At 38.5% G+C, this 22,460-nt stretch overlaps 1 protein-coding gene across 1 annotated transcript in view; it reads right to left on the bottom strand.

Moving 5' to 3' along the window:
• Window positions 1-22,460, bottom strand: part of BTBD9 (BTB domain containing 9) — a 126,339-nt gene that overhangs the window by 13,696 nt on the left and 90,183 nt on the right. The window contains exon 10 of the mRNA XM_051613233.1: window positions 19,032-19,139. Coding sequence (XP_051469193.1) covers window positions 19,032-19,139 — 108 coding nt within the window. The remainder of the gene's footprint in view (window positions 1-19,031; window positions 19,140-22,460) is intronic.

Here is a 22,460-nt window from a genome sequence, read left to right as displayed (position 1 = left end):
GTTGACTGTCTTCAGATCTGAAAGACTGTTAGGATGTAAACTTTTTTTTTTTTTCCTGGAATGGGAGAACAATTCTTGAGTTTCCTTCTCCTGTTACTCTAGTACAGCCAGTCAGTTAATCTTCATGGGCAAACGCCACCTGCTACCTTGTTGTAAAGAGCCCCAAAGAGGAGTGGCTGGGACAATCAGATTATTGCAACACTACTTCTCATAAAAAATTGTCATGGTTTGCATTATGCATATGCTTTCACATTTACATGCATGCACTGTAGAGGCAAGGAGAATGATGATTTAAAAAAGATATTTCCCTACTTAAGATTTAAAAAATATTCTAAAGCTAGTCTAAATACAAGAGCTTAGAATACTAATGAAATTTTTAAGAACAGCCTATGCCTTCCTAACCTCTAAGGCAGAGTTTGTGTTCTGTGACAAGAACACAGGTGAATTTAGGATCATAGAATGGAATATAAATGTGTCTGTGTTGATAGTAAATCTGAGCACTGGTCAAATACTGCAAGAGTTGAGTGCAGATTTTCCAAAAATTACAGTAAATGCCATTGTCTGCTGTATGAAGTGACAAGAAGGAAACTAATTCATCTCTCTGGGAAGACAGCTGAAGATCATGAAAGATAGTGAGAGGCTGAGATAAAGGCCTCTGAATAACCTTTAGACAATGCACATCCAGATCAGCTCCTCCAGGAAGCTTTAAAGTTCTTTCACTTGCCACTGCAATACAAGTCTTTACCTTCTGCTACAGTGCTGTTGTTAGGATTATTATTAATCTTTTATTAATATTAAAACATGATAAAATAGTAAAAAAAAAATAAATACATTCTTAAGGATTTAAAACTTGAAGTGAGATAGATTTTGATAAATTTGGCCCTAAGAACATTCGTTGTTTTGGTATGTGTCCATTTTATTCCTTTACCATTGGAAAAATAAAAGTAAAAATTATAGACAAATTATAGAAGCATTATTAAAATCAAGTTATTAAAATTCAAGAATATTGCCACTAGAGAATTAGAACTTAATGGGATAATGTGAAAGTTAGGTTGCTTAGTTTATTTCCTTATCAAGAAGGAAAAAACAAAGTAGAAAACAAGCCAAGTGGATTTGAAAAAACTCTCTTTTGAAATAAGCAAGATAAACCTTCTTTACTAGGACATTGCACTGATTTTGACTGTAACAGTACATTTGAGAACACTGATATATACAAAGGAATACCTCTCCAGCACAGATATAATTATACAGCAAAGAGATAATTTATTAAGTGTAGCTAAAGCCACATGGGACAAGAGATTACTGACAGAACATTGCCAAGGCATATCTGCCTTCTTTTTGCATTTTTCGCTGATATAACAAATTCAATAAGACTTCTATTTATGTATCAAGCCATAATAATTGCTCGGTGGTGCTCCTCAATTAAATTTAAGACATCATAGGTAAGCCTTACGTTTCTTTTTAATCTTCTTTTACTACTGGTTATCTCTTCTGGTATTATTGTAATAATCTCAGTTTCTCTGTATGAATTTTATTTTGCAAATTATTTTGTAGTCATGCCATTTGTGTAGTCATGCTGTGAATATGTGCTTATTTTATATTTTCCTCATAAGAGCTAGTCTTTCTAGCCTCAAAATCACTTTTGATGGTCTCTACAAAAATTTCCTCCAAACTTTATACGTAGCTCTGGTATTGATTCATATGTAAGTCACTGTACTCCAGGAACATCAGCATTAAAACATATCAAAAGCACCTCATTTTTGGACTGGGATTAGCTACTTCTGTGTAATAGATGCCATTTCACCACCTTTGCTCCCCATATGCCAAGCAAACAAATCTTTTAAGTTCTTTACCTAGGACATGGTCATAAAGAAGCTATCAGAATTTACTTCTGCCATTAACTGACATGTTGTCTTTGGACTGTCTGTATCTCTGTACTCATTATTAGTGACCCTATAACAAGTTGATTTTGCAGCGTTTAACTTTTTTACATATTCAGGAAGCACTGATCTTGTTTTCTGCTTTCTTATCTGTCCTGCTGGTTGCTTCATTTTAGATTTGCTGCTTAATCTGTAGCAGTCCTGGTCACCACTTTTACAACAGAAAGATACCTAAAGATAAGGTTTACATCTCAGGACTAGCAGCCTACATATGATTTATATACCACGGTCTGCAAGCTGAAATGCAGCACAAGTTGTTTGCCTAGCCAAGGTTTCCTGATACCACAGCTCCATTTTCCAAAATAAATTAGCCTTGTTACTGTCCTGCAGTGTTTTATTTAACACTTTACATCTCACCTCAGCCACCCGACTTCTAACTTTCTCATTCTGCCTGACTCCCCTAAGGAGATGGAGTAATTGATGATTAGCATTCCAAAGCCACACTTGCATCCTGTGAGCCTGTCATATTTAATTACATTTTAACTATATTCGTCTTCTATAATAGCCTGAACATAATTTAGATAATTATCTTTTGCTCTCTTATTCTCTGACTCTGCCTATCTTACTTAGAGCTCCTTGCAATGAAAATCACATTCTCTGCTCAAAGATATAAACAGACTCTTGGGCCAAGTGCTTTCCTTTCTCCAACAGCAACAGCTGTCACTGAAAACTCAATGGCTTTGTGCATCCCACAATCTCTTCACCATATTCTATTCAGAGGAAGAATAAAATAATTAGAAACCCCTCCACTTTCCTGTTTCTTCCTGTCTTTTTCTGTATTAGGCTACCACAAGAAGAATGCAAGAAAAACTGATGAGCAGGTAAATTGCTTAAGTGATCTATAGCTCCAAAATAGCAGTTCATCTCAAGAATTTAATGGCTTCTCTCAGTATTTGGAATCATTGCCTAGTTATTTCTATGAAAAGCTGCTACATTTCTAAAGATTTATCACATATAATAGGATATAAATAGTGACCCTTTCCCATTATTTCCCTCTCTTTCAGAAAGAACAAATTAAGAAAGAAGTGGAAGATTATCTTTTCTTGAGGTTTTCTAATGACCCACCGGCACTAGAGTACTACCACACTGTGGGATCACCTGTAGACACTGATTATAGTTGAACCCAAGCTCAGGCCAAAGATGTAAAAGACAAAAGAGAAAGCTGTTACGTGCAACAGGCATTCATCAAGCTGTAATAAACATATCATATTAATATTATGGCTTGCTTTTTGCTAAGCATATACATTTTGTGTGTGCACACTGTCTCTCCTCACTTTTCAAGGTGACATACAACCTCCATTTTCTGCTCCTTACTCCAAGAGGAAAAACAAAGCAGGGCTGGAAGCAAATGTGGAAATGAACAACACACCCTGAAAAATGCCAATTACCAGCAAGTAACCTCCATTTTGTTTTCTAGTGCTTGTGGCACACATGCCTCGTTCTACAGAGATAAAACACTTAGCTTATTTGGATACGGACTTTTTCAACTGTGACTACATTCTTTTAAAATGAAATATAGCATTAATTATGATGGAACAGTGAGGAGATATTTGTAAAAGCAGATGACAGAAAGGGGAAGAAGAGTCATGCTGTCTTTCTGTACATTAGCCTGATGACAGGCTTGATGTAAACAAGACAGTATGTAAATAGCATGTGATGCAGTGAAATAAAAAATTATGTGCACATAAGCAAGCCAACTGAGACTCAAGAATTACCATAATATGTTCTGCTTATGTGTTACACCCCTTCCTTTACTAATTAATACCATAATAAACTCTAATTTTGAGTACCTACAAAAAATACAGAAGTGTGCACTAAAAATGCTGTAACAGTCATTTTTACACTGACATTTTAATAAAATACCAAAAAATGTCTACAGCTACCTTAGAAATTGTCTATTAAAAATGTGTTTTCTGCCATAATAGTACTAAACATTAAAATGTTAAAAGCTGTAATTGAACATACTAATTCAGAATCAAACTCATAAAGCACAGAAGTCAAACTGGGGAGCTGGCTCAGACACACCCTTTCCATCCAGCCTCCCAAGCCACTGAAGGGGAAGACAAAGCATGGGAAATAAAATATTGTGAAGAATCAAAGGTAATCTGATTTTGGTTTTTAAATTAAAATTAAGTGCAGTTCTACCTATAGACAGCACTCTTTCAAAAGGTGAACCATCAAATGTGGTACTTCTAAGGAAGCAAGGAGGGTGCAAGCTAGAAGTAACAGGTTTGTCTCTACAGCTCTCAGACACAGAGGCAAAACTCACCGAATAATTCATCTGGGTTGTATTTATGCTTTAGTCCATTAATGAGATAGCAAATATATTTTATCCAGACTAATAAAGAAAAAAAACAACAACCCAGAAAGGACTTGAAGTACTACAGGATGAAATAATAAAAATGTTTAAGAGAAATAAAATGAGAATAATAAATACTAAAAATCACCTGTCACAGTATTTATTAAATAACATATTTATATGTTGACAGGTAAAAATATGTATTCCCAACTTTTGGGAAAAATCTCCTCAAAAGTTTTTACTCCAAATATATTACCCACAAGGAAGAAATAATTCTGAAAGCATTAGAACAAAATTTGTAGTTATTTCTGCCCTGTGTTTGGTCCCTCCAACGAATACAAAGAAAATATCTGTCCTCTGTAAGAACACTATACTGCTTAAATGCTTAATGCTTAAATGTTTTATTGCATATAATTTATTGTAGAAACCAAATGTGGGCTTGATAAAGCAGACCTATTAGAATAAAAATTCTGACATAAAATAGGTTTAACAAAGCCTACCCCAACTTTCTGACATCTTAATAAAGCTTCTAATGTAAAAGATTCTTTGTTGTAACCCCTGATTTCACAGCTTCAGTGCTGACATTTTTGTTGGTTTAGAAAAAATATTACATAAAGAAAATATTAAAATACACTCAAATTGAGCAATGATAAAGCTAAACGTAGTAATTACTTTTCCAACTAAATGTAGTAACTAATGTTCAAATATAACCACATGCCAATGTAGGCAAGCAGTAGCGTTTTTGTACCAGGTAAGCTGTGCACTCATATGATTTAGCTTGCTCTCGTGTTTTTTCAATTACAACAGGCTGTCTTTATGTACTTACAAAAATACAATTTATATTTAATAGTTTTTACACAAAGTTTAAATTATTAGCAATTTGCTGGTAACTGTCTGGTAGAACAACATAAGCTGCAGCAAGAATTGTGCATGGAGCATCTACACATACCTCCTTGGGGGATGGCAGTGGTGGCAGACAAAGGCTCTGAACTTGAGTGACTTGACTACAAGTTCATCTTACATACTTTTATGTACACCAGAGCACACATGCAGAAGACAAGCTTGCACAGTCCTTGAGGCTGAATTGGTTTTGTTGTGCTTACTCATTACCTGCTCCTGATGTTCATGTAGAGAACAAAGATATGAAAAGCCATTCAACACACTAACATATCCAGTAATGCAACTAGTGGGATGCTTTCAACTTTGAAGATTCCTCCCCCCTATAATCCTACAACAGATTGTAAGCTATTTTTATTATATAACTTTTCATACCAATGGAATAGTTGATTAACAGCAAATATATAAACAATATTTTTAGATACAAGACAGAATCATGCTCTCTATTAAGTCCCTTTGTAGCGTGTACACTAACACTGTATTTATCGCACTTCTCTCTTACATTCCCTTGGCTGTGATTTCCTGGCCCACTCATAAAAATTTCACATTTACAGCAACTGCCCTTCTATTACTGTCGATAACATCTAATTGACATGTCAAACCTCCAAGGAATGCAGTAAATTGAACCACAGCCTCTAAGAAGAATAAAACAGTAAAAAAACCCCACAACCAAGATGTGCCTCCTCATAACAGCAATACAAACATACTGAGGTCTACTAATGGAAGGGAGGAAAATTGTAACCCTTTCTACTACCACACTGGATTATCTATTAACCTCAAGGTCAGAAAAATAAAGCCTTGTAACCTCAGACGGAACCTCACCTAGAAAAGAACCCTAACCTGCATCCATGGCTGCATTTTAGACATGAGACTGAAGTGAACTAAGCAGAAAAAACCCCAACAAATACAACTTTTGCTTCTGTTACCATGTTATAGAACAGAAAAAATGTTGTTCCTCTCTCAATAGTTTCTGCTAAACTAAATTTTAGTATTTAATTTGTAACTCTGTACCCTAAAAAACTATAAGCAAAGTGCTGGCTAAAATTTACAAATATAATTTTAAAGACAGAGGAACCTTGACTCATGATGAAAAATCACAAAATAAAGTCAGGCAACACTTGTTTAAGTAGAAACCAAGACAACGGGAAAAAGGCTGAATGTATAAATATGTATTTGAAGTGCATGAAATCCAGTAAGGAAGAAAAATTGGCTTATAGGGATACAAGAAAAATAATGGAATGAAATTAGCTAATATGATGCTCAGTACTGGTACTGAGAAAAAACAGTGTGATAGAAAAGCAAAGAGCAGAATGGAAACACTGTGCCTTCAAGTATATGAAACAAACTGACAGAGCATTATTCTAAAAAAGCCACAAGAAACCAAAAACCCACCACATAGTATAGAAATCCCCAAAGGATGAACCTAAAGGATATAATAATTCTTCCATTTTATGATTTATGGGTATGCTCTGTACTGGTAAAAAACATTACTATGAATAAATCAACGGCTTAATAGTGCATATGCAGGATATTTGTAACACTAAAGACCGTACCTGTTTTGGCCAGGACAAGCAAATGTGTACTTTCCAGAGTTTTAATGAAATTAGATCCTGAATATCAATGATCTAATTAGGGCAAAACTGTAGAAGTGTCACATTAACATCTGACTGGCCTCGTGACTACACACGGAGATACCAACAGTTGATATATTTGCCTGCAGGAAAGGGCTACAGGCAAAATAGTAACTTACCATCTAGTTCATGAGCATCTCCTGTTCATTGGGATATTAGATGATCTTACACAACAATGAATTTCAAAGTAAACAAACATAACCATAAAGCAACAGTTAAAAGTATTAGGCATTCCTTTCTTATCTCAGGTAGATAAACAGGCCAGTTTCACAGGAGACATCTACAATTTGGATAACCTTTTTGTAGTAATATTTATTTGTAAAGGTGCTCAGTGTGTGCATGTGTGTGGGTGTCCACATGCATGTGGGTATGCACGTGCATGTACAGACATTTTCAAAAGAGAGAATATTACAACTTGGTGAAGACAATCCAATGTGCTGTCATAGGATCTTTCCATAATGCAGAAGCAGTAATCCATACTGTTGAGTCCTCACCCAGAAGCTGCAAATTTGTTCCTGGGCTGATTGCAAAAAAAAAAAAAAAAAAAAATCACTTTGCTTAACAGCATGCAAGAGAGGTGTAGTATTCTCCTCCTAGTAAGAAAATTAGGATTTCTGTTACACTGAGCAGTTAGCAATAGCTGGCAAAGACCTCTTAAGATTACAAGCTTTTCCAGAACTGCTTCACGCTGTAGGTCAAACTGCGTTTACGGAGAGGATTATTTAAGTATACTTAGCCTGTATATGCAATCAATCACAGAAGGAGGAAGATAGAGTTTACAAATATCTGAGAGGGGGAAGGTGCACTGTGGTAAAGCTGAACCACAGAATAAACTTGAAAGAGGAATAAACCTACCAAGAGAAAGTTTTCTTACACTATCAACGAGCTTCTCCATGGCAAACAACCGAAGGTCAACAGCTTGTATATTTGAGGCTGACCACTGAAAACAATGTTGTTTGTTGTAGGACAGCTCAACAGCCAGGATTCTGACTATAATTTCTTTTATAAGACAAAGTAAAGTTCAGTCATAAAGAAAAATTTAATTCTGGCAAGGCATTATCTTTAAGGTCTAAAAGAGACAGTGATCATTACCCATGATCTTCACATTTAGCATGCATTTCCAAAGTAGAGTTATGTAAGGATAAAATTTGCAACGTGTAACTTGCCGTCTTGCTGATCTACTTTAATATTAACAAGTGACCATAGTACAAACAAAATATAGCAATATAGTCATGCTATAGCTCTCAAGGAATACATGCATTTTTGGTACCTCTACACTACAAGGAACACTTACAGATGCAGCGTGTTGCTGCAGAAATGGGCTGCTCAGGTCCCCATCTCACTGAAGTACATGTGAATCTACCCAATGTATTTATGAGATATGCAACAAAAAGCCTGTGAAATGGTTGATGTCTTTGAATCACAGAATTGTCAACAGTTGGAAAAGACCTCTAAGATCACTATGTCCAACCATTAACCACCACTACCCACCCCCCTCAAAAAAAAAAAAAGAAAAAAAAAAAAAAAAGAGGGGGTTAAAAAAAGATAGAGAGAAAAAAAATAGTGCCCACTAGAGCATGTCCTGAACTGCCTCACCTACACAGTTTTTAAATACCTCCAGGGATGGTGACTCCACCACCCTCCTCCAGGGATGGTAACTTAACCACTTCCCTGGGCAGCCTGTTCCAGTGCTTGATAACCCTCTGAGTGGAGGAATTTTTCCCAATACCCAATTTCAACCTCTGCTGGTGCAATTTGAGGCCATTTCCTCTCATCCTATCATTGGTTACATGAGAGAAGAGCCCAACACTCACCTCCCTACAACCTCCTTTCAGGGAGTAGTAGAGAGTGATTAGGTCTCCCCTCAGCCTCCTCTTCGCCAACTAAACAATCCCAATTCCCTCAGCTTCTCTTTATAGGAGTTGTTCTCTAGCCCCTTCACCAGCTTGTTGCCCTTCTCGGAACTCGCTCCAGCAACTCAGTGTCTTTCTTGTAGTGAGGGTCCCAGAACTGAACACAATACTCAAGGTGTGGCCTCACCAATGCCAAGTACAGGGGCACCATCACCTCCCTTTTCCTGCTGGCCACACTATTCCTGATACAAGCCAGCATGCTGTTGGACTTCTTGGCCTGCTAGGCACAATGCTGGCTTATATTCAGCCAGGTGTCAACCAGCATCCTTACACAGCTTCCATAGCACTCCACCAGGCAGCTTTCCAGCCACTCTTCCCCAAGCCTGTAGCGTTGCCTGGGGTTGTTGTGACTGAAATGCAGGACCCGGCACTTGGCCATGGACTGACAGATTTACCATAAAACATCAATGTGCATGTAAAGTAACTGGTGAAATAGTTTAAATTCATAATGTCTTCAAGATAAAGAAGTAAAACTACAACAAAAAAACCCTACTGAAAAGTTCTAGAAATGGGATGCTCAAACAAAATCTCAGTTATGTGTGCAAGAAAGTCTTTGATCTACTGCTCAGCAGCCAGCGAGTGAGAAGCTGTGTCAGAAGAAAAGGTGATGCGGAGCACTATCTATGAAAATGATGCAAAAGGCAAGTCTGATTATCCAACCCTTAACTTTGCATTGATAACTTCTAAATTAAATATTGCCAATTACTGCAAAGTTGACAAATCAACAGTAACAGTATGTTGAATTAATATGTTTTTAAAAGTCATAGTCATCAAAACAGGAGGCAAGAAATCTGCAGGAAGGCCGTGTCTCAGACAGATAAATGACACCAGCAATCTGTGTTGAAAGCACCATGGCACATCCTCATGGTAATTTACATGACTTACAGGGTAGCACAAAATCAGTGGCTCTGGCAGCAGCTGGCCTTGCTCAGATTCAGGTGGGAAAAGTAGTTGCTAAGATGAAAGAATGGCTAATGCAGAATATGCAAGAATGTGCACAACAACCTGAAACCAGACAGACCAAATCCCATCCCCTTTCACAACACCGAAAACAAATCCCTTCCTGGTCAGACCAAAGATGCTTTATGAATATTGACCCAGGAAGTAAGACAATTAGAAAAAGAATTAATAAATAGTTAAAAACCATCTGCATATCAGAAACATATTTGGAAGCTGATGACACAATGAAGGCAGCCTCTCTCCTTGAGTATTGTCTTTTCACTCTTCAAAGCAGAATGACAATACATTTACTGAAAACCCGTCTCTAGTGCTTACAGTGGAAGCAGTGCTTATCCAGTAAAGAGACAGAACTAGCTTACACTTAAAATATAATCTCTTGTAATAAGAATAACTTCTAAGTTTGCTGGTTCATAACAGAAGCTTTAGAAAGTCATCTGGCAAGAATCTAATTTATACTGAAGCATCAATGTAATAAATAATAATAATAACAACAACAACAATAAATAAACAATTATAATGAAATATAATAATTAAGGGAAATCAATGTTGGTTTTGATTTTTATTTTAAATAGAAGGCTACGCAACAGATATTTTACATATACTTAATGACCATACTTTGATAACAGTTTTTTTTTGTAGATGATATATTATGAAGTAATAATACATAGAACTATTTATATCATTAGTTTGAAAAATTTTTACTGGCCTCCAAAGGGACTCTCTGATGGCACAGGAGAAAAATTTAATACCTAAACCAAACAGGTACTTGTACCATAGGTATTATTTGGTATTGCTTAATTTATCTGTGGCAGTACTGAGCTAACATCCAGACTGATGTCAGAATTACTGTTTTCTTCGCTGTCCTCACAGTAATGTGCATGAAGAGGAGATGAGAACATGCCAGCCACATAGCAAAACAAAACAAATCATAGAATCACAGAATATGCTGAGTTGGAAGGGACCCATCAGGATCACTGAGTCCAACTCCTGTCCCTGTGTAGGGCACCCCTAAAATCACACCATGTGCCTGAGAGCATCATCCAAACAATTCTTCAACTCAGGCAGGCTTGGTGCTGTGACCATTTCTCTGGGGAGCTTGTTCCAGTGCTCAAGCACCCTCTGGGTGAAAAACCCTTTCCTGTTATCTAACCTAAACCTCCTCTGATTCAGCTTCCTGCCATTTCCCAAGTCTGTCACTGATCACAGGAGTGAAGAGATCAATACCTGCCCCATCTCTTCCCCTCATGAGGAAGCCATAAGCTACAATGAGGTCACCCGTCAAAGCAAAACTTCAATGCATAATGGCTCATGCAGAGCTGCAGTGAAGCAAGTGTAGGGCAAAACATCCAAGGGAGACTAAGACACTGCAGTTTGCAACTCCTTCCTACTCTGTTCAAGGTTCATTCAAAAGATCCATGCATATTTGTGGATAAGAAGCAACCATAAGGAACTGAGGCAGAAGTGGAAAGAAGAAAAGACAAATTGACTATTTGAAAACCTTCTTGTGATCCTGAATTGCTGTTAAGAAATGTTAGTTAAAATAAGCTAGATTTTTCTTCAATCAAACTAGACTCAACTAAAATAAAAGCTACCACATGAAGTGTTAGATGCAGAATTTTCACACTTCTGAAAGGCTCTTAACGCTCTGAAATGGAATACAACTCTGTGAAATCCTAATTCTTTGTGCTTAGTAAGGCAGGTCTGTGAAGTTGGAGCCTCTTTTTTCTTCTACCTTATTAAAATATTTCAAAATGTGAGCATATAAACACAAGGAAAAATATATACTTCAATGTCTCAATTGTTCAGGGCTTTTAAGCTCAATAATTACACAAAATGACCCTTTATATCTGTCTGACTTGCTCCAGTAGACATTACTAGCAGCATAATGAACAGATTAATGAGAACCCTCAGTTTATTTTTGTGAAGTGAGACTTGAAGTTGAGCTTAACAATGCGGCAACTTCCCAGACATCTTGCTTGACTATATTTAATCTTTGTATTTTAAGAATGTGGCTACACTGAGTTCAACAACTCTGGAGAAGGCATTTGGATTTACTGAGCTGCTGTGAAATTTACTTCATGTAAAATGAACCATAGTTGAAATAAACTGTTTGAGAGAAGAGGTACAAGAACAGTTTAGCTGTGAAATTAACTTCATGTGAAATAGAATGAAGTGTGGTCAAAATACCCTGTTTGACATTGCAGGTACAAGAGTAGTTCCATTTAGCCTGTTCCACCCTGCCACTTGGGAGCTCAGGCATGAGCCAGATTTAAGGATTATACAACAATCAGTTAAAATGTTATTTTCGTCATTCTGGTATTACAGGACAGTAGATGCATGCAATACTGACAGGAAGCAAGAGAAAAGAGGATGTGAGCATTCAGGCAGCTGGAAAGGCAAGAGGGCTGAGAAATATTTAAGATGTTTTATTATGAGAGAAAACAGTCCTATGAAAGTAAGGGAAAAAATGGATGTGAGGGAATTCTGGAGATGGCATCACAGAACGAAGTGGAGAAACTACAGGAGGGAAAAGCTGCTATGTTTGGGCCCAAGGACTTCCATACATCTGTAACAGATGTGCCACATGCAGTTATAAGGAAAGGTATTCACACATGTCAAATATTGTCTCTCCAGAGAAAGAAATAATCAAATCATTATAAAGATTAGCCTGGTTTCACAGAAGTATACCCAGAAAAAAAAATCCAAAATTGAGTTTGCCACTAAGATTCTGTAAAGCAGAAGTATTTTCTCACTTGAAGTCCTTAAACAACACAGAAAACACTCTTCTGTACATCTGAAAAGTGCATTTCAAGGTGTTCTTTACCTGTGATTTATTATCAAAGGAAATACAGCAGTGTCTGAGAACAGGAAGCACACACAGTGCACCACAGAACAGAAATATGAAACACTAGACAAAAGCAGTAAACCTCAGAGTCGAAAATTATTCTTGACAAATCAGTCAGAGGACAGTTAATAAATTTTGTTCATGAATCTTGCACGCACATCCTAAAGGGTTTTTTATGTGAAAGTACTAATTACATTCATGCAAAAACTGTAGAAAAAAAAAAGAGGGAAACTGAGCTGGGAATTTAGTATTTGAAATAGCTATAATAAAAATACAATAAGCAACGGAAACGTGAAATTTGGAAGTTTTTCAACATTTATCCTAACAACAGTATACTGATAGTTGCAAACAATGAGCAGGAAAAAAAAAGTTAAAATGCAATATGTTATAAACCTTCTGAAAATGAAGTCATGTTCTCTGCAAGAAAATCATACAACTGTCCCAAACCAGCCATATAGACAGTTGATACAAACTTCCTTAGAACAGTATTTACTGTCTCCCAAATTCTGTGACTTTTAGACCCTTTTTCTGACTGGGGAACTGAACATGGTATGTCAGCTGCGAAAGGATTAGATCCATTTCACAACAACTACACAGGAGAATTTTAAGGAAAAATACTGAGCTGGTAACTGCCATGATAGCCTGTTTCATATTCATCTTTCACTTCATCAAAAGTATCATTATCTCTGAGGTCTGACTCTTACTGACCTTTGGTATCTTCTGTTTTCCACTTGACTTTCAGACTCAGCAAATTCTTCGAACAAGTGCAGGTCTCTATTATTTGACACTAATATGCTCAAGCCCACTTATCATAAATGTTTTTTAAAAAATAGAATAGAACATGACTGTTTTTCATTACTGTCATACTGAGTAGAGAAAAACAGCTTACTGTGGAAAACAAAAAAAAAATAGCCTCCATAAAGCATTTGAAAATTGACAATAACACAACTAGTATGCATTAATTGGCTCCCACTTAGTGAAGGAATGCAAGCTTCCCCTGTGAAAGTTAACAGACATTCAGTTTCCGTCTCCAGCCTTTTAAAACCAGGAAGAAAGGAGGTAAGGAGTAGCCTGTCAGTTCCTATCTTTGAGCATTTGATGATTAATTTACACAAAATAGTACATTAAAAACACCATTAAGACAACCCAAAGCAGCATACTGATAGTTTAAAGAGGAAGTTCATGCTTCAGTAGGCTGCCAAAACCAATACATGCGATTTAAACACAATTTAATTTTCTTTCTCATAATTTTATTTGCTACTTACTGATCATCAAAGGTGTCTACTGAGGTCTGTGTCTGCTACCTTTATGGTTCATCCTACTCCTTATGCCTGAGATTCTGCAAAATGATTTGGAGACCTCACAGGACACTTGTTAGACAGTGCAATAAGGACTTTCATAAAGGACTGTAACTCCACTGTAAGACTCAGTAGACAGAAAGTCAGGCAGCAAACTGCAAAGGAAACAACTCTTATCCACATGTCTTTGAAACGCATACATGAATAGAGAATATTGTCTAAGAATCACAGAATGGCTAGGGTCGGAAGCGACCTTAAAAGATCGTCTAGTTCCAACACGTCTGACATGGGCAAGAGCACCTCCCACTAGACCAGGTTGCTCAAAGCTCCATCCAACCTGCCCTTGAACACTTCCAGGGAGCCAACACCCACAACTTCCCTGGGCAACCTGTTCCAGTGTCTCACCACCCTCACACTAAAGAATTTAATCCCGATGTCTAACCTAAATCTACCCTCTTTCAGTTTAAAACTGTTACCCCTCATCCTACCACTACATGCCCTTGTAAACAGTCCCTCCCCAGCTTTCCTGTAGGTCCCTTCAGGTACTGGAAGGCTGCTATAAGGCCTCCCTGGATCTTACTAGCAAAGTAAATTTTCTCATTGCAAATGTTCTGTCCATTCAAATGTGGGCCCTTTGAAATGCTCATCAGTTTTAACTACATCCACTTTCATTTGCTACTGCAGCATATTCTTCCCAGGAAAGCAACAAAGTTATTTTTCTGGAGTCTACTGCAGTATATGAAACACAGAATTAATGCCAGAAAGGGTAAACTGGGGATTTCAAGACATGATCAGCCATCTACACTGCACTCACATCTCCAAAATTAATACAAGAAACAGATGCAATTTGCATTATACTTTTTGGAAAGAATTAATATTTCAGCCTCACACAAATCCACGTACAATGATTCTTAAGAGGTTGTTGTTCTAAGAGGTACTTGTCACACAGGCAATCACAGTCCCATGCAAGGACATACCTGCTTCTTATTTTCTTCAAAGAAAGACACATAAGTCTAAGTGATGAAAATTTTTATACCAATGAAAGAGAAGTCCTTTTCAGGCTGGGATGTCCAGGTATTCATTAAAGAAATTAGGATTTGGCTGAGACAAAAAAACAATTGCAAAATTTTACCACATTAGCAAAACATTTGTGTTATTTCTTCCATGTGAGAGAGGGGTGCAGCATTCATAAACACATGGAGAAGGAAGAGTTGCTGTTACCTGGTTAGGGCCAATTGCTCATTGCAGAAATCTAACTGTCTGCTTAAACCTGATGCTGAGCCAAATCCAGACACAGTGCATGAGTATGATTCTTGCTGTTCCTTGTGGAGTGCCTGAATCATTTGAATAAAAGGCATTAAGAGGCAAATTTCTCTCTTTGGAGCTGTGCTCTTTGCATAAAATACCAGGTATTCCTGGGAATGGGAGGGACAGGAGCAGGAAAATATCTCTTGCAATCAGCAAGAGTATCTTTACCATTACACTATGATGGTAAACCAGACAAACTGTACCACCTCTGCCTTGCTACAGCATCTGCTAGTTTTGGTTTAAATCCAACTCTTCATCTCCTTTGTTTCTTGTTTTGCTGTTTAAAATTACATTAACTGAAACTTATTTGTTTTCATGGCAAAAAGCAGTATTTTCAATTTGTTTTGAGATGCCTTTTTTTTTTTTCCTAAATGCATAGAAACAAAATGAAGAAGACAGTTCTTCACGTATTCCTACATAACTTGTTCAATGTTCTCTTCTTCATTAAGACATCTCTATCACCATACTGAAACCTTACCCAACAACATTGCATGAGGGCCTGCATTCAGTGCATGAATAACTGAATGGTGAGATCAGAGAATAAAGTGATAGGACAAGGGGTAATGGTTTTAAACTGAGAGAGGGGAGATTTAGGTTAGATATTAGGAAGAAATTCTTCACTATAAGGGTGGTGAGGAACTGGAATGGGTTGCCCAAGGAGGTTGTCGATGCCCCATCCCTGGAGGTTTTTAAGGCCAGGATGGACGAGGTTTCGTGCAACCTGGTCTAGTGGTAGGGGTCCCTGCTCATGGCAGGGGGGTTGGAACTTGATGATCTTTAAGGTCCCTTCCAACCTTAATGTCTGTTCCGGTCTACATTCAACTGTTTCTGCACACTTTACAGTATGGCCTTTTTCGGTCATAGTACCACATGTCAGTACTTTTCAGTAAAAGTGCCCCAGTTCTGACTTTATGCAATTATGACCTGCTATACTTCACAGGCCAGTTCTAAGATTTCACAGAATCACAAATCATTCTGTTAGGAAAAGACCTTTAAGATCGAGTCCAACTATAACCTAACTCTACCAAGTCCAATGCTTAAACCATGTTCCTAAGCACCCCATCTATACATCTCTTAAGTACCTCCAGGGATGGTGATTCAACCACCTCCCTAGGCAGCCTGTTCCAGTGTTTAATTACCCTTTCAGTGCAGAAATTTCTTCTAATATCTAATCAAAACGTTCCCTGGCAGAACTTGAGTCCATTTCCTGTACACAGTACTTGAGGTGCAACCTCACCAGTGCCAAATACAGAGGGACAACTACCTCCCTAGTCCTGCTGGCCACACTATTCCTGATGCAGGCCAGAATGCTATTGGCCTTCTTGGCCTCCTGGGCAAACTGCTGGCTCACGTTCAGCTGGCTGTCAACCAACCCCACCAGGTCCTTTCCCTCTGAGCAGCTTTCCAGCCTCTGTTCCCCAAGCCTGTAGTGTTGCATGGGGTTGTTGTGGCTCAAGTGCATGACCCAGCACTTGGCCTTGGCCCATCAATCCAGCCTGTCCAGATCCCTCTGTAGAGTCTTCTTACCCTCAAGGTAGATCAACACTCCTGCCAAACTTAGTGTCAGCTGGAAACTTTCTGAGGGTGCACTCGATTCCATAATCCAGGATCATATTAAAGAGATACCACCCCCAACACCAAGCTCTGGGAAACACCAGCCACCAGCTGGATTAATCCATTTCCCACAACTTTGAGGGCTCGGCCAGCCAACCAGTTATTTACCCAGTGAAGTGTACACCAGTCTATGCCATATTTAGCCAGTTTCTCTAGGAGAATGCTGTAGGAAACTGTGTTGAAGGCCTTACTAAGGTCTATGTAACCAACATCCACAGCCCTTCCCTCACCCACTGAACAGGTCACCTTGTAGCATTTGGCATTTTTTGGTAATGTTATTTGTAGCATTTGGCATTTATATAGTATTTTATTTATTTATTTTTACATAGTTAACATAGAAAAATATAATAGAAAATATATAAACATACATATATTCTTGTATATATTTATTTTTCTATATTATATGTATATTAATATATAGTATTTAGAGCTATCAACCTGCCATTACAGTCAAAGTAATTATTGAACTGAAGTAATTTCACCATTTCTGCAAATCCTATTTGAAAAGAAAATTAAACATATGTAAAGGGTTTTCTTCTTTTCTGTGGTAGGGTGACAGTAAAAAAAACCCCAAAAGTCCAATATGCTGATTATAAAAGGCAAGAGGTTTAAACTGAACATGAAAAAAATGCTGTCAAATGCAAAGAAATAAGCTGAAAACGGAGGAGGGTATGTGGCGGGCCACAAACCTTTCATGTTATCTCAGTTACATATCATACAGCATTTAAATGCAAGTGCAGACAATAGAAAACTTTCAAAGAGAACTAACAATTTTAAAATTTGTGCTTTTTCTTTACAATGTTCTCATCTTTGTTAAATTTAATTGTTCTGAAGTCCACTGAGCTTTTGTAATTGTAAGCTTCAGGACTACACCTTTGTATCTGCTTAGAGCAGATGGCTGCAGACAGAGCTAGGACACTGTAAGTCTGTGGATTTCAAGATTAAAGACTGGGATTTTGCTAGCTGGATGCATGTCTGACAGAGTAAGAAGTTAGGCAAAATACAATTCTCTAATCCACGTGAAAATAGTTCCTGCAGACATGACTTTGAGAACTTCCAGAGCACCTATGGTTTGAATCAAGATCTTGAAAGTATACCACAAGAAAGCAGCTGTCTTGTCTGAGGTTAAGGCTTTAAAAAATAAGAGTGGTTTGAACATGTTGAGTAGATACTAGAACCAGGCCATCAATCAGCAGTTCCTTCTGCACCGTGCATACTTAAGCAAGTGCTCCTTTTGACTGCTTTATGCTATTTGTATCAAAGTGTACAAGGAAAAAGTGCAAAAAGACTCTCTTCTTTGTGTGGTTTCAGCCTTTTAGTGCTCCCACTGCTAGGGGCAAACAAAAAGATGAATTTTATCTATTATGCTGAGGTGCCTTTGAGAATAAGTAAATCTCCTTTATGCTGTTTCTCCAGACCTGCAGGCAGAATGCAAGTTTTCTGCTCATCAATACTCTGTCCTTTACAGTGAAAGGACATGTCAAGGTCTCTTTCGTCAAAGCATTTAGACCGCATTGTGACACCTTTGAATTGCACTACTTGTTTAGAGATGGAACATAAACTTTAGAAAAACGTGTATCAGTGGTGTTGCTAGAAACAACTGAATAGCTCTCCTGTCTGATGTGACAGTTACATCTCTGAATTTGTAAAATCAATTTTGTTTTGGCTGGCACAAATACAGGCAGGTGGGCCTGTCCCCACATGAGCTGATGACTTGGATTTTGTCCCAGGAAAGAAGGAATATCTTATGGAAAACTGACTCAGGGAAAAGTAGGAAAGATTTTTATAAGTCTGAGCTTCCCTGTGATCAATCAGGAGATCATATCCTATCAACATTCACTGAATGCTGAGCACATCTGGCTTCTGGATATGTAACATAAAAATTTGTAGCCTGTATTTTCAACCCAGTGACAAGCATCTTAGTCATTCTTTATTTGGAATTAGAACAATCAATTGGTTTAAGAAAGCTACCACCTGTGAATTACTCGTCCATACCAGGAATACGGTTTTTATCAGCAGACCAAACAACAACAAAAAAGCCAATGGAGAGTAAACATGCCTGACTTCTCCTGACTGAAGTATACAAACGAAAATTAAACCATTTTTCTCTCTTTTTTGTCTACTCAGCCACACCAGAAGCTGCTACCTCCTAAACTTGTATTTACAAGGGTTTAGAGTTAGTAATCTGCAGGTTATGTAATGAACATTCTTTTCACAGTCAGAAAGTTACCTATGTAAGTACTGAACAAAAGGATTTTTAAAAAACAAATAAATATTAAATTCCAGTTCTGACTTCATGCAAGTAAGTGGGAAAGATTAAACTCACCTGCAGGAAATTTTTGTGCGATCGGCCACCATAGTCCACTGCTGCTGATTCGTTGAAACCTCAATGTAGTAGCTGTAGCTCCGATCATCACAGTCCCAAAGTAGCAACCTAAGTGTGAAGAAGTTATTGGGTGATTAATAAAACACACATTAAACCAAACCACTTACATTTTCCAGTCCTTTATTTTATCATCTTTATCCTTTTTAAATTTAGCTGTTTCTTTTGGAACGATACTCAACAAGGTCTTCACTGTTTCTGTCACCTCAAACTTGAGTGTCTCTATTCTTATTATACTAAGGCCAGTAACAGACTTATAGGCTTATAATAACCATCTTACCAATGTTACTCTATTACACTTATCCAATTATTTTTAATTTATTTGGAAGTCAATAAATGAACTTTATTTAGCATGTGGCACTGCCTGCTTTAAACCTGAACCAGTTTGGAAAAGTCAGTTTAAGAGGAAAACGAAAAAAGATTCTTATGACTAAAAGGACTGCACTGTTTTCTTAACTGCACTTGCTTTTTTTGGTAAATATATCAGAAATAACAGCAGCAACAGCAACAACAACAGCAACAGCAACAACAACAGCAACAGCAACAACAACAGCAACAACAACAGCAACAGCAACAACAACAGCAACAGCAACAACAACAACAACAGCAACAGCAACAACAACAGCAACAGCAACAACAACAGCAACAACAGCAGCAGCAGTGAGTAGGAAAATGGGAATTCCCAATCCTAGTTTTATCATAATATGTGGAAAAAAGCTCTGAATTATTCACCAAATTGCTAAAAGAACAGAAGACGAAAAAGGAAAAAATAGAGGTCTGAAGGACTCATTCCACAGACATTCTAATGAACTTGCAGCTCTTCAGGAAGGGCACTAAATTATATCATGAACAGCCTTCAATTTCCACACTTATCTCACAGAGAGGAAGATCTAAAGCATCAGGGATTTATTTAACTTAAGTATATCATTATCAAAAACTACATCTGGTAAATGTTGTATCTATCCTCTCTACTTGCCTTTCTATGGGGATTATCTTCCTGTTATAAGAGATATTTGAAACTGCAACAACATTCCTCAATTTCATTTAATTTCTAAAGATATAAATTAAAGCAAAATCAAGAACCTTACCCCTCCCTCCTCTCCTCTCCTCTCTCTCTTAGTGCATGGCCTATGTGCAGTTAAAAGCAGTTAGTGCAAAATGTCTTCTTTAGCAAAAAAACACAAAAAATTCCATCCAACGTGTTTGTGACACAATATGGAACATCCTTTTTCTCAATGAAGCATCCACAAATTACAAGAAGGTATTTACACAACTTAAAGGGGCAATGGACTGGCCAGAACAGAGGCAGACACTTCTGCAATTTCTTCTTTAAAAGCAATTAAATGCAGTTCATATTTTGATTAATAGATGTGGTTTTGACTACATGTTATATAAAATCATTGCTTGGTGTCATTCCAATCATTAGCAGGATACAGTTTAAAAAAAAATAACTGTTGTTCTTACTGTTTTCATATAAACTCAATGGTAAATATGATATTAAAAAAAAATTAAAAATTCAGAAATATTTTGTATTTCAATTGGAGATGACTGGACACTGTTTGAATTGCAATATTCTAAGAGAACAATCCACATTATGTCCGGAAAGTTATGTTCTGCTGGTTTTATTTTTGTTAAAGGTCTTATTCTCTAAACCCTTGCTCAATACACTAATGGAAAATAGATACTGTACTGCAATATATTGCCTGCTACAAACTGCTGCAATCTCTTGATCCTCAGGTTCCTGTCAATAGTTAGCTAACACTCACTAGGATTACTTCTTAAATCTGACTATTTGTTACAGAAGCAAATTAACCTGTTCTAGTCAAATAACCAAAGCACAGATATCTATCCAAAATAGGTATAACCGCAATGATGAGTGAGATGATCACTGAGAGCACGCGGCAGCGCAGAGCGGAGAGCGGCAGCGGCACCGGCAGCGGTGAGAGCTGCTCCTTTAATTACTGAGGATTAGAGAAGGGGCCGGGCTTCCCGGAGCAGAGCGAGGAGACCCGAGTCTGAGCGGGAACCCTGCGAGGAACAGGAAGGCTGAGGTGGCGGGGGTGTGGCTGAGAACGGCGGCGGGTTTCACAGCGCCCATCTCGGCAGCTCCTCAGAGCGCGCGGCAGCGCGGGGCGGAGAGCGGCAGGAGCAGGGAGTGGCGCGAGGGCGGGGAGCGCGAGCGCGCGGAGAGCGAGGGCAGGCAGGAAGCAGAGAACACCGGTAAGTTTCTCTAGCATGGTGACAACACGCCCTAAAACCGTATTGAAAAAGGATGTGGGAACTCAGACGGAGGTTCCGAGCAGGCACGCAGCTGTGCAGGTCTCTGGCTGCAGCGAGTGCCTGAGCCTGGCACTGGTGCCAGAGGGAGCCAGTGGCACCGCGTGTGTGCGGTGTGAGCAAATCAGTGATCTCCTCAGGCAGGTGGTTAGACTGACAGAGGAGGTTGAAAGACTAAGAACTATCAGAGAATGTGAGAGCGAAATAGATTGGTGGAGCCAAACCCTGAGGCAAGGGCAGAAGGACGAGGTGCTAGAAGAAGTGATGGATCCCCTCCCCTCCTGTCCTCAGACAGAAGGAGAGAACGTTAGGGACATGGAGGAATGGAGGCAGGTCCGTCCTCGGAGAGGCAAGAAAAAACCCTCCCAACTCCCTCCACCCTCCGAATTGCCTCTGAAGAATAGGTGTGAGGCCTTGGAACTTCAGGGAGAGGAAAATGAGGCTGGAGTGACAGATTTGTCTAGTGAACCACCTAGGACTTGTCGCTCAGCTTCACGACTTAGGACTTCTTCAACTAAGAAGGAAAGGAGGGTAATTGTGGTGGGTGACTCCCTTCTGAGGGGAACAGAAGGGCCCATCTGTCGAGCAGACCCATCCCACAGGGAGGTCTGCTGCCTCCCTGGGGCTCGCATTAGAGATGTTAAAAGGAAACTCTCTAGTATGGTAAATCCATCTGATTACTACCCATTGCTGATTTTTCAGGTTGGTAGTGACGAAATTATTACAAGAAATGTAAGGGCAATGAAGAGAGACTTCAGGGCCCTGGGACGGCTAGTTAGGGGGTCTGGAGCACAAGTCGTGTTTGCCTCCATACCTCCTGTAAGAATGGGTGGAGAGATAAACAGGAAGAGTTTACTGATGAATGAATGGCTACAAGACTGGTGCCAAAGGCAGGGCTTTGGCTTTTTTGACCATGGGCTACTCTATGAGACACCTGGCCCGATGGTGGCAGGTGGGATGCACCTGTCCCAGAGGGGGAAAAGGCTTTTGGGGCAGGACTTAGCAGGGCTCATTGAGAGAGCTTTAAACTAGATGTGAAGGGGGAAGGGGAGAAAACTGGGTCTGTTAGGGACAAGCCCAAGAGAAACATACCAG

This window comes from Apus apus, chromosome 3 (genome assembly GCF_020740795.1).
Source record: "Apus apus isolate bApuApu2 chromosome 3, bApuApu2.pri.cur, whole genome shotgun sequence".
NCBI lineage: Eukaryota > Metazoa > Chordata > Aves > Apodiformes > Apodidae > Apus > Apus apus.
Note: the sequence above shows the minus strand (reverse complement) of the source record. Positions and strands in the feature narration are given on the sequence as shown.